Source organism: Branchiostoma floridae, chromosome 14 (assembly GCF_000003815.2).
Source record: "Branchiostoma floridae strain S238N-H82 chromosome 14, Bfl_VNyyK, whole genome shotgun sequence".
In the NCBI taxonomy this organism is placed as follows: domain Eukaryota; kingdom Metazoa; phylum Chordata; class Leptocardii; order Amphioxiformes; family Branchiostomatidae; genus Branchiostoma; species Branchiostoma floridae.
This window is the reverse complement of record NC_049992.1, coordinates 1639492-1652660: the sequence shown is the minus strand read 5'-3', so window position 1 is coordinate 1652660 and position 13169 is coordinate 1639492. Positions and strand designations below refer to the sequence as shown.

Here is a 13169-nt window from a genome sequence, read left to right as displayed (position 1 = left end):
ATCCTCTCTAATCCCCTTGGCAATTAGCACAGTGTGTGATCCGACCAGTGGTGCAGAAAAAGTGTTGGATTATCCAAAAAGTGTGGTATTATCTTATGCAAATTTTACATAATCCCACACTTTTTGGATAGTACAACACTTTTTCTGCACTATGTGGATATAATCACAGTAATTGAAGGGCTCCCATTGGCTGAGGGGTAGTGGCCATGTTCTAACAAAACTTGAATCTGTCTTTCTGAGTTATTAACCTTGTTACTCACATCAAACTGCTCTACTGTCCTTATATGGGTTGTTTTGGCTGACTTGGCGAGCAAACCTTCCCTGTACCAACATGCCCCGTGACCTATACCAGCCTCGGCCTACTGTTGTATTGATTCATTCAAGCGGAAAGCTGGTGCACGAGGGGATCCGGGGGCCGGACTGAGGTTTCCGAAGTAGGTTTTGGAGTCGTGTTACACAATTAAAAGACGTACCTGACAATAGTACAAAGACACGACATTTTCACGTGCCCATAAATTATGTATCAGAACATGACAACTTGGCGGGGGTGTTCCGGCATGTTTGTACTTTATAGCCAGGTTTCGGGTGAAGGGCTGCAAGACGTGACAATGTTTGCTGGGGGCGGGTGGGATTTCTACTGTTGATGTCTACTTAGATAAAGGTTTATGATGTAAAAAAATGACAAAAGTCTCGTTCGTAGGTTCATTGCTGGAAATAATGCCTGGCACACTTTTATTTGCAAACAACTCAGACAAAGGTAGTCACAGGTCTATCGTTTGGAAAAGATGACAAGGCAAATATTTATTTTTCTTCATGTAATGAATGAATGAATCTTTGAAGAAACAAAGTTTAAAATCTATGATTCCGAAAATCTTGTTATCGTATTATGGGCTGTGCCTCCGGTTCCAATGACGTCATGGGGAACCCCCATCGTCACACCATGGCTGCTTAGGTGCAGACACAGGGGTCAAAGGTTATGTGTACACGTTGTAGGTTCTCTCATTACATAAACACAATCACCGCTGCACTGCGGCCTTGCTGTTGTGTTAGTGTTGGCGCTTTATAAAGTTTGGCAAATATAAAGGCTAATTTTGCTGTTGTGTTTCACGTTGCAGACAGTAAAATGATCTACATATACCTTGGGTTTGTTACTTCTTGCTTATTCACAATCAAAATACTTGTGATATAGAAATGCCATTTCTGAGCTTTTTTTCAGCATACATAGGAAATAGACTGGCATTAAACACTATATACAAGAATGGACGTGTGTTTGGGTTGACTTAATCCAGCATTGAAAAAAGTATTGTTTATGACCATGCCTTCAGTTATGTATAGACAAAATGTTAAACAAAAACACAACAACATTTCAGCTAAGCTTGCAGTAGATAACTATCAGTATTTGACAGAAAGTGACCATTGATATCAAAACCATCAACAATATTTGCATTAAGTATACTCTACAATGTTGATATATTCCAAGTAGTATAATCCAATGTGTAAATATAATCCAGATATTATAATATATAGAGATTATGTATTTTTGGTGTATTTCACCTTCCTTTACATGCTATAAGGTACAATTCACCTGCTATTATTCACAGTGCACCTCTGAGACAAAAAGCTAATTTCTGTACCATCTTGGGTGTAGTGTAAGAACAACATGACTGATATAACAGACAAGTACACAAGCTGAATTAAAACAAATACAACATTACTCAAATAAAAGCATCATAAATGTTAAACTCCAAAGTTTGAATATTGATTATCTTAACTCTTTGAAAACATATAGTTGCAATATGATTTCAGAAAAAATACTTGAATACGACATCAGGAAACACAGGAAGGCAACGGAAGTCGTTGTAATACGGATACAGAAAGAAACTGTAGCCGTGACATCAAACTCCACATTATCTTTTAAGTGTAATTATGAGCTGAATGTTGTTGTCCTTACTTGGTCACCCAGAGCACTGTGGTGACAACAGGGACCCTGTAGCAAAATAAATTGCAGTTGATTTATCTAAACAGATATGCGACAGACCAATATGGCAAAAGAAATCATTATTTTTGGTGAGGGAAAAATAATGCATAGATTACCTGGATACTTGCTCTTCAGTCCGTCCACAACACTCGTCAGCCCCAGCTCCATCAGAGCCTCCATCAGGGCAGTCAGGGTGGCCGCTTTTCCTCTCCGTTTCTGCCACTCCCCCAGCGTGTCCAGGCAGCGAGACTTGTAGTCCCTGTTCCTCTCGTCTATGGTGTCGATGTCCGGCCGGGTGAATCCCAGCTGGTAGGCCAGGTCCTTCCATTCGGTGGTCACGTTTTCCTTGATGTAATGGAAGTGGCTGCTGGCGTCTGAAAATGATTAGTGAAGAATAGAATAGGTAACAAAGGGCATCGTGTGTTTGTGAAGATATCAAACATTACAACCGACAATCTATCTACATGTATATCTGTATCTATCTGTCTACTCTTGCATCCATCCATCCATTCATCCTTATATTTATTTCCTGATCCCAAACCCTCACCTGTATCTCCCTCCGCCCCATCCCGTTCCGTCATGTCCTCAAAGTGGATGTTGTTGATGATGACGCAGACTCCGCGGGGGGCTCGGCTCATGTCGTACGTACAGTTTGTCTCTGAACCCGTAGACATAGACATAGAGGCGATCTGCCCCTTTAGTCGTTCAATCTCCCTCTTGTCAGCTTCTTCCCGGCTCTTAAGCTGTACGGTTTCCTGTTCCAACCTCTGACAATGGGCAAATGCGCTTCCTTTCGCTTCTCTTTCATGTCGTAGTTCGGCATTTAGCAGTTCCTTTTCAGTCAGTTCTGCTCCGTCCCACTCAAGCAGTTCATAGGGGTCTAGTGCGGTCCGGGAGTCGCCATCATCGTATAGAAGGTCATACACGTCTGACTCATCACCTCCGTCGTAATCCCAGCCAAACGACATGTTTATTGCTGTTTAACGAAGCTCCAAATGTCGTCCGCAGGATGTTGCGTCCTGTAAACCCTGGATATTCAGTCTCTTCCTGTCAAACCAAGCCGTCATCTTGTCTGCAGCCCGGGCGTTGTAGGGAATTTTCAACGACCTTTGAACTTGGTTTTATTTTCATGGTTTTCACTCGTAATGTTTGCAAAACCCCTAAATGTCGAATTGTAACTGCGCCACAGCCTCAAATCAGTTAACGTCATGGGAACCCTCATCATCTTGGTTGTTTACATAAGATGCGCGCTATAAGCGCTAGCGTTGTTATGTGTGCGTGCACCTGGTTGGCGTTTTATGTATACAAAGAGCCCGCAGTGATGTATCCTTTCTGGTGTGCACTGTGGTATGAGAATGCTGCACATCGTACTTTTGGGGAAATCATATCAAAGTCTGTTTTTGCTGTGGTTACGCCTGGTACGTTTTTCAAGGGTATTTGTTGACTCTTTTGTTCCGTCGTCATTTGAGCCTCTTCTGCGTTCTTTACATCAGGAACAGCTTTTGTTGCACATCAAAGGTGGGCCATTCAGGAACAAAGTATGAAGTTTCCTGTTGTCTTTGTTACCTGTTCCAAGCGTCCAAATTATCCTGAACCAAAGAAACTGACTTATCTGATTGTAAAAAAAACTGCTCGACGATCTTACACATGAAATGGACACATTTGCTATTCATACAACGGACCTGGGCCTGTCGCATAGCTCTAGCTCTATAGATTAATAGCATCGTTCTATCTTACTTCGTTACTATCTGAATCATGTATAATTGCTGGGGGGGGGGCATGTAAGAGGGAAAGACTGAGGTTTCCCTTGTCTGTTTTTTTGTCGTCATTTGTCCTTTCATTGCTGTGTGTGAAGCTGCTAACGGTTGAATGAAGGACCTGACGATAGTGGAACGACACAACATATAAACTTGCACATATATTATGTGGCTCGAACCATGAAGTAAGCAAACGCGACAACATGACCGGCATATGTACTTTATAGCCAGTTACTGGGTGAAGGGCTGAAGGAGGTGACAATGTTTGCTGACGGGGGGGGGGGAGGGGGGGGAGGAGATGTCTACTAATATGAATGTTTATAAAGTAAAGAATGACAAAAGTCTCCTTCGTAGGTTCATTGCTGCAAATAAACCCACACACTTTTATTTGCAAACAGCTCAGACTAAGGTAGTCATTGGCTTTTCGTTTGGAAAAGAATCCTTACGGTAAGGAAAATGTTTATTTTAATTAAGGATAACAAAATTCTTCAAAAACGAATGAACCTTTGAAGAAGCACAGCATGAAATCTATCATTAAAAAAAAAACAACCTCAGACAAATCTTGTTATTGTATCACGAACTGTGCCTCCGGCTCCGATGACGTCATGGAGAACCCCCTAAGTCACAACATGGCTGCTTAGGTGCATGCCAAGGGGTCAAAGGTTATGTGTACACGTTGTTGGTTCTCTTCACATTCACCGCTGCACTGTGGCCTTGTGGTTGTATTAGTGTTGGCACGTATAAAGTTTGGCACATTTAAAGGCAGATTGTGCTCCTGCTCCAACTACATGTACCATTGGATTGTTACTAATATATTCGCTATCAAAATACCTGTGATATAGAAATGTGATTTATAAGCTTATTTTCAGCATACATGGGCAAGGTTGCCAGCAAACACCATGTACAAGAATTGACTTTTCAGCATGGATGGACATTTTTAACAGGACGTTTCAGTTGACTTAGGCCTGTATTGAACAAAATGCTGTTTATAACCTTACCTTCAGTTATATATAGACAGAATTTCGAACAACAACACTTCAGCAAAGCTAGCAATAGATAAGTATTTGACAGAAAGTGACCTTAGATATCGGAACCACCAGCAATATTTGCGATAAGTATCGTTTACAATGTGTTTATACATTGTTAAGTGTAATCCAATGTGTAAATGTAATCCAGAAATCTTGGTGTATTTCAACTTATTTTACATGCGATAAGCTTCCATTCACCTGCTAACCTTACACGGTTACACAGTACTGTACACTTCTGACACACAAAGCTAACTTCTATGCAATCGTTTAGTATACGAACAACATGACTGATATAACAGATCATGTAAAAACTTAGAAATTTACAATCTTAATGTAGATTTAAGGCAAAGAAATATCTGTGTCTCATGCCTTGGACCGGATCAATGCCAAGAAAGAAAATTGTAGAAACCAAAACCATGTTTTGTTGTTACGACCACTTTGATCAGAAGTGGATCACTTTGTGTTGAAGACGACCTTCTTGCGCAAAGTGCTGTGGTTTGAGGAGATCCACCCACACTTGTCGTCATGGATGTCGTTCATTTTGTCGCACACCATGGCCATGATGGCGGACAGGTCGTGAGTTGGGCCAAAATCTTTCAGCAGTTTTGCCAAATGGTGCACATAGGGAGCCCCGACTTTCTCAGGATCCTGCTCAGTGTCCCGCAAAGTGTAACGCTTGGCCACATAGCCTGGGACCGTGGCCAGGCCCAGGAAGAAGTCGGCTTCGTGGCAGATAGCGGGGACAGGTTTAGCATCATGGTCGCCATAATCAAGACCCTCTTTTCTTTGTGTTTTCTCTCCCTGACAAGCCTGAATAAAGAAAAGCTTTGGTTTGCCTTTGAGAGAGGGGCATTTCTTAGCATTGAGGGGCTTCATGAGCTCACAGATATCTATGCCTACGTCATCGGAGGAGTAGACCTTTCCCATGGTGCCGTGCGACATGATGACGCAGACGAAACAGTCGTAGTTGGAGTGGTCGGCCTTTGCCTGGTTCTTCATAACATCCACCATCTTGGAGTGGCCAAGGTCGCTATAGGTCACGACAGTGAACCCAAGTCTTTCAAAGACTTCTCGAAGGCGATCTGTGTGAAATATAGAAGTGAAAATGACGTCTTTTTCTGTCTACATAGCTATCCATCCATCAACAAATATATCCATCCATCTATCCTTTCATCCACAAAAAGGATCGACTCATTCTCCATCCATCCATCTATTTCCTGATCCCAAACCCTACCTTTATCTCCCTCAGCCCCATCCCGCTCCGCCATGTCCTCAAAGTGGATGTTATTGATGATGATGGCGACTCCACGTGGGTCTCGGCCCATGTCGTACGAGGTGATTATCTCTGTGGACAATGAGGCGATCTGCTCCTTTAGTCGCTCAATTTCCCTCTCGTCAGCTTCTCTCTGGTTCTTTAGATTAATGATGTCCCGTCTGTACGCAGCTCCAAGGACCTTCTTTTCTACCGTCACGTGCTGAAGCTTTTGTTCTTTGTTAACCAGAGTCTGCTTGGCGGTCTCAAGTTGTTGCTTAAGCATAGCCAGTTCTTGTTCTTTCTGTAAGGTTGACATGTTCTCCTCAGGAGAAAACATGGACTCCAGTTGTTTCACTTGGAGCCCTAGCTCTTCCAACAGTCGATTTTATTTGCGAGAAAGATGGCAGCCCCTGTATGAATGATATACCATAATAACGAAGAGGTGAACATGTGCTTAAGTTTGGACCTATATCATGTTACTGCCTTCTCTTTGTAACAATGTGGGAGGCCAACAATACATATTCTCAGCCTAGGCCTGGTCCAGATATCAGAGGTTCTCTTGCATCGTTTGAATTTTGAGTTTTGTCTTTTTGACGTCGACTACATTGTTGCATACAGAAACGTATAATTGATGAAATCTGTAATTACTTCAATCTATTTATTTATTATTGTTTTGCAGTGACTACAGTCAATGTTGCCAAACTATCCGTTAAATTTAATCAAGGACTTCCCTATTCCCACTGAAATAAATCATAAACAGGAACGAAAAATATTTACAAAATTGGCAGATATCTTAATAGTAGCGTTTTCATTCACATGCAGGGATTTACAAAAGAGAGAATGTATTGTAACAAAATGAAATGTTTAACATTTATTAAGTAAATCTGCTATTCCGTCCACATTCCTGTTGTCATAGACTATAAAAAAGAAGCGTATAGTTTTATTGGTTACTAGTACTTTGTCATATACCGCGCCGTGTACAACTGTTGAACAATTAAGTTCATTCATTGTTCTGTTGTACACCTGATAGATACTATGTGTGTACTTACCCTCGGGCCTAAAGAACTCCATCAGAACGGTCCCTGTTGTTGCAAACACGACAGCTTGTCTTATGCATTCCGCCTGACTGATTAAATACCAGAAGTGGATGTTGTTCACATCAGCCGGAAACCCACTCACAACAACACAGGCGTCTGCATCCAAGTCGAGGTCAGCGAAGTAAAAACGTTCTTTTGCCCCCTGTGATGCGCCTGGAGTAACACACGTAATAGCTCGTTTTAGAGTTGTTCAACTGAAACTGTTTAAGACGTTAATCATTTACCAGTAAATCTCCCCTACTGGGTCAAGTTATTTGTATAATCAAAATTTCTTATATAAAGTCTTTAAACTAGTTTTTGCAGGTTTATCAGGGGATTCCCCTGCTCTTTCACTCTGACCCTGTTCCGCAACACACCTGTACAACATCAAGGTGATCTTCATCACCCTCTTCTCTTATTTCTCAAAGCGTCTTGTTCTACACACATGACGTCCATGTGGGCTTTTGTAGTTTTCATCACCCTTGTAGTTTTCTTCCCATCGTCCTTCACATATTTCCAGATTCTCTGCACTCACTGTCTACTTATAGGCTTAATCTCTGAGACGTATGCAAGGGATGTTCGTTAATGTGGACAATGTAACGTTATTATACCATAAAACATAACAAGCATCCACTTACCTGATTCAAATCCCTGTTGAAAGTCATCACGCGGGAAAAGCAGTGACTGGAGGAATGTCTCTAGGGTAAACAACACTTCCCATCCGTCCAAGGTTGTCCCGTTTTCATATCGAGGAAACACGGACCGCAGCCTTCTCACTTGTAGCTTCGTCTCGTTTGCCAGCATGTCAGCGACGCCTACAATAACGGTGGGCATGTCTTAAAACTGTCCCGCAGCTAATAGGTGTACACCAGACTTTTATGCGGACTAAAAAATTGCAGAACTTGGTCAAATAGGAGCCATTCCTGATAAGTAGTGGAACATTCGATTGAGGAATTGATGAATGTATACGTGCACACACCTTCTGGCGTTGGCAACTCTACCAGTGCAGTTCCTATTGTTGAAAATGTGACCAGTTGGTTTATTCTGGAGTCACCGTTCCAAGATTGAAGACGCCCCTCAGGTTCTGACTGTTGACACGATCCAAAAGCCCGCTCACAACAACACAGGCGTCGGCGTTTATTTTAATTACAGGTTCCATTTCGAGGGTGGCCGTCTTGTTTTGGTGTTCACCTGCAGCAAGGAACAGGGAGAGTCGAGTTCTATTAGTTTTGTTGTCAGAAAACGGAAGACGCTAATCCTGGCGTATCAACGTCAATTAATTGTCACCTGTAGGATATAAAAAACGTCCGTTCGAAGGGTGGTAAATCCTTAACGTTACATGGATGTTTACCCACCTGTGAAACCAAAATGGCGTCCTGTCTACAGCCCGGATAGAGGCAGGGGGATTCCCCAAGACCAGGCTGGCGACCTTTGAACCTGTGCAGCCCGTGCTTCGGTAATCAGTTGCAGTTTCTGCAAAACACACACGTACCGCAGCATGTAATATCATGCAATATACACATGGTACAAGATAGGAGCTATCGGAGGTGGTTTTGACTACTATATATAGGATGTAGCTTCCGTTAGAAGGCCTCACAAGTCCAAGCAGTTCCTACCTGTGAAACCAAAATGGCGGCTAATCCAGGTGTTGTCAGGGGATTCCCCTGGTCTGACGACATTTCAACTTGTTCTGGTTGGTTTCCTGTAGTTTCTGTAGAATGCACAACATGCCACGTCAAATACCATTATGCAAAATATACAATATTCGAGCTATCGGAGGTAGTTACGCTACCCCCAGTTTGCGCATGAACTTATGCAGGTGGAAACGATAAGGAAGGAAATGCAGGAGGTGTAAAAGTCCGACGTGCTAAGGAGTTGGCATTTAAGACTTGAAACTGTCTTTCTGAGCAAACCTTGTGACTTACATCGAGTTGATCTTTTATCCTAATGTACTGTTATTTTGGTCGATCTGGCGAGCAGACCTTTCCTGTACCAACATGCCCCCGTGACCTTTACCTGCCTCGGCTTACTGTTGTACTGATTCATTCAAGCGGAAAGCTGGCGTTACAGTTTATGTGTACGGGAAGGTTCGCAGGACTTAGGTTTCCCTAGTTGGGTTTTTTTGTAGTCATGTCGTTGCTTTGTGGCTTGGTGTGTGACGTTGCTAACTGATAGTGGAATGAAACAACATTTTCACGTGCCAATAAATCATGTATCAGAACATGAAGTATCAAAACGTGACATGACGGGATGTTCCGGCATTTTTGCATTCTATAGCCAGGATACTGGGTGATTTAAGGCTGCAGGAGGTGACACTGCTTGCTGGGCGGGGGTCTACTGTTGTTGTCTACTAAATGAATGTTTATGAAGTAAAGAAAGGCAAAAGTTCATTGCTGTAAATAAAGCCACAAACATTTATTTGCAAACAGCTCAGACAAAGTTAGTCACTGGCTATTTCATTGGAAAATATGACAAGGAAAATAGTTACTTTGATTAAGTATAACAAAATTCTTCAAACAATGAATGAGCCCTTGAAGAAGCATATCATAAAATCTATCATTCAAATCTCAGACAAATCTTGTTATCGTATCATGAACTGTGCCTCCAGCTCCGATGACGTCATGGGGAACCCCCTACGTCACAACATGGCTGCTTAGGTGCAAACAAAGGGGTCAAAGGTTATGTGTACACGTTGTTGGTTCTCTCATGACATAAACACAATTACTGCGGCCTTGCTGTTGTATTAGTGTTGGCACATATAGAGTTTGGCACATATAAAGGCTGATTTCGCGTTGTTGTGTTCTCACGTTGCAAACAATAAAATGAACTTAATGTACCATGGGTTTGTTACTAATATATTCACTATCAAAATACCTGTGGTATAGAAATGTAATGTCTAAGCTTATTTTCAGCACACATAGGCAAGGTTGCCATCAAACACCATGTACAATAATGGACTTGTGTTTGAGTTGACTTAGACCTGAATTGGAGGAAATGCTGTTTAAAACCTTACCTTCAGTTGGATATAGACAGCTAGCAATAGATAAGTATTTGACAGAAAGTGACCTTAGATATCGGAACCACCAACAATATTTGCGATAAGTATCGTTTACAATGTGTTTGTTTAGTGTAATCCAATGTGTAAATATAATCCATAAATCTTGGTGTATTTCAACTTATTTTACATGCGATAAGCTTCCATTCACCTGCTAACCTTACACGGTTACAAAGTACTGTACACTTCTGACACACAAAGCTAACTTCTATGCCATCGTTTAGTATACGAACAACATGACTGATATAACAGATCATGTAAAAACTGAGAAATTTACAATCTTAATGTAGATTTAAGGCAAAGAAATATCTGTGTCTCATGCCTTGGACCGGATCAATGCCAAGAAAGAAAATTGTAGAAACCAAAACCATGTTTTGTTGTTACGACCACTTTGATCAGAAGTGGATCACTTTGTGTTGAAGACGACCTTTTTGCGCAAAGTGCTGTGGTTTGAGGAGATCCACCCACACTTGTCGTCATGGATGTCGTTCATTTTGTCACACACCATGGCCATGATGGCGGACAGGTCGTGAGTTGGGCCGAAATCTTTCAGCAGTTTTGCCAAATGGTGCACATATGGAGCCCCGTCCTGGTCCCGCCTAGCCACATAGCCTGGGACCGTGGCCAGGCCCAGGAAGAAGTCGGCTTCGTGGCAGATGAAGGGGACAGGTTTGGCGTCATACTCGCCATCAAAGCCTTCCTTTCTCTGGGTTTTCTCTCCCTGACAAGCCTGAATGAAGAACACTTTTGGTTTGCCTTTGAGAGAGGGGCATTTCTTAGCATTGACGGGCTTCATGAGCTCACAGATATCTATGCCTACGTCATCGGAGGAGTAGACCTTTCCCATGGTGCCGTGCGACATGATGACGCAGACGAAACAGTCGTAGTTGGAGTGGTCGGCCTTTCCTTGGTCCTTCATAGTAGCCACCATCTTGGCATGGTCAAGGTCACTGAAGGTCACGACGGTGAAGCCAAGGCCTTCAATGACTTCTCGGAGACGATCTGTGATAAAATATATACATGAATTACTTCTAATCTCTGTCATATCTCCCTGCTTCCTCCCTCCCTCCCTGGCTCTCTCCACTCTCTATCCCTTTCTCTATGCGTCCGTCCTCCCTCCTCCCTATATCCCTTCCTCTCTCCCTCCCTCTATTTCCCTGCCTCCCCCATATCATTCCCTATATCCCTCTCTCCCTATATCACTCCCTCTCCCTATCTCCCTACCCCCTATGTATATCATTCCTTTTAACCTTCCCTCTCTCCCTTCCTCCCTCCTTTCCCCATTTTCCTAATTCCAGACCCTTACCTGTATCCCCCTCTGCCCCATCCCTGTCCGCCATGTCCTCAAAGTGGATGTTGTTGATGATGACGCAGACTCCGCGGGGGTCTTGGCTCATGTCGTACGAACTGGTGTTTTCGTTGGATGAAGATGCGATCTGCTCTTTCAGTCGCTCTATTTCTCTCTTGTCAGCTTCTCCCTGGGTCTTTAGATTAACGGTCTCCTGTTCCAGTCTCCGACACAGGGCAAACGCGCTTCCCTTTGCTTCTCTTTCATGTCTTAGTTCAGTCTTTAGGCGTTCTTTTTCAGTCAGTTCTGCTTCGTCGCACCCAAGCAGTTCTAAGGGGCCTGGTTCGGTTCGGGACTCGTCAATCAGGTCTTCTTGAAAGTCATACAGGTCTGGTCCGTCTTCATACCCGTCAACTTGGTCTAGATAGTCAGACGGGTCTGGTTCGACTTCGAAATTGTCAGCGTAGTCGAGATAGTCAGACGGGTCTGGTTCGACTTCGAAATGGTCAGCGTAGTCGAGATAGTCAGACGGGTCTGGTTCGACTTCGTAATCATAATCTTGATCCTGCCAGTCAAACGACATGTTTATTCTGGTCAACGTAGCTTTAAATATTACCTACCGGATTTAGCTTCCCATGGAACTTAGCAGGATGTACAACACAAAAGTACCTCCCACTTGTGAAACCAAGATGGCGGCCATCCAGGTACGTCAGGGGATTCCCCTGGTCTCACGAACTTTGAACTTGTTTTCTAAAAATGCCATGGTTAGTTGCACGCACTTTCTGCAGAATACACACCGTGCTGCAGTGAGTAACACCATGCAATACACCCAATGTTCCATATAAGAGCTATTATAGGTAGCTATAGTCTGACTTATGATGCCCTCTGTTCTGTTTGCACTTCCACTTTTGCAGGTTGAAACGCTAAGGAAGGCGATACAGGGTGTGGATGAGCAGAACAGTGACACCCAGCGACAGGTGGAGGAAAGGCACAAGGCGCTGGCCGAAGAGTTTCAAAACGTGGTGGCAAACCTACAGGAGGCGATGTCGGCTTCTCTGTTGGTACGTTAGCGTCTATTTTGTCTTTAGTTTACTCCTAAATTGTTTGCATATTTATGAAAGTTGATGGAGTGGTGGAACATTGTCAATGGGATTCCATAGTTATATAATATGTAAGCCACATTTCTTTATTTAAGCTAAATTGAGTGCACTTCCGTGTTGACGTAGAAGTTTCTGAATGTAGAAGTTTGACTTCTGGCAAAAGTCTTCAATGGCATATTTTTTCTAATTAAATCGTTGAAAGGATCCTCCGCCTGATAGTACGGATATCGTGGAATCATATCTGATAATATACAATGGCTACTTCTTCTCTACCCTGATGCCTTTAGGCCAACGACGTGTAGTCTAATCCTCTAAATAAACGCTTTCCACACTCTTCTATCCTCAGCCATTTTCTTGCCTACTTTGGTTTCTCTCTTCAGAGGGCAATATGTCCTGAATACCTCTATCCCCAATTTTCAGGAACAGGAAGCCCAGAAGGAAAAGGCGGAGAAAACTCTGAAAGAAGTGGCTGAGAACGAGGCTGAAGTGCGGACCTGGGAGGAGCAGCAGGAGAAGCGAGTAGCCGAGCTGAGAGCGGAGTACGATGGCATGCTAGGTAAAATGGCGGAGGCGCTGCAGAACAAGAAAGCAGAAGAGCGGGAAAGGTACGAAACGCACTAACATTCCTGAGG

General features: G+C 43.1%; 2 protein-coding genes across 3 annotated transcripts in view; both read right to left on the bottom strand.

Annotated features, from left to right (window-relative positions):
• LOC118430951 (caspase-3-like) overlaps positions 1 to 12139 on the bottom strand; it is a 22294-nt gene extending 10155 nt beyond the window's left edge. The window contains exons 1-2 of the mRNA XM_035841980.1: positions 11456 to 12139; positions 10895 to 11151 (exon numbers count right to left, since the gene is read on the bottom strand). Coding sequence (XP_035697873.1) covers positions 10895 to 11151; positions 11456 to 12020 — 822 coding nt within the window. The 5' untranslated portion in view covers positions 12021 to 12139. The remainder of the gene's footprint in view (positions 1 to 10894; positions 11152 to 11455) is intronic.
• LOC118430953 lies at positions 6004 to 8587 on the bottom strand. 2 transcript variants are annotated; one of them, XR_004832910.1, is made up of 5 exons: positions 8450 to 8587; positions 8074 to 8285; positions 7733 to 7909; positions 7068 to 7268; positions 6004 to 6428 (listed from the first exon to the last, which is right to left on the bottom strand). XR_004832910.1 is itself a non-coding variant. In XM_035841982.1 (4 exons), the coding sequence occupies exons 2-4, from the start codon at positions 7896 to 7898 to the stop codon at positions 6382 to 6384; spliced, it is 414 nt and encodes a 137-aa protein (XP_035697875.1). In that variant the 5' UTR covers positions 7899 to 7909; positions 8074 to 8407; the 3' UTR covers positions 6004 to 6381. The 2 variants fall into 2 exon arrangements, 1 of the variants encoding a protein (XP_035697875.1); XM_035841982.1 differs by lacking the exon at positions 8450 to 8587 and having other exon boundaries at positions 8074 to 8407.
• Positions 12140 to 13169: the final 1030 nt, after the last annotated feature.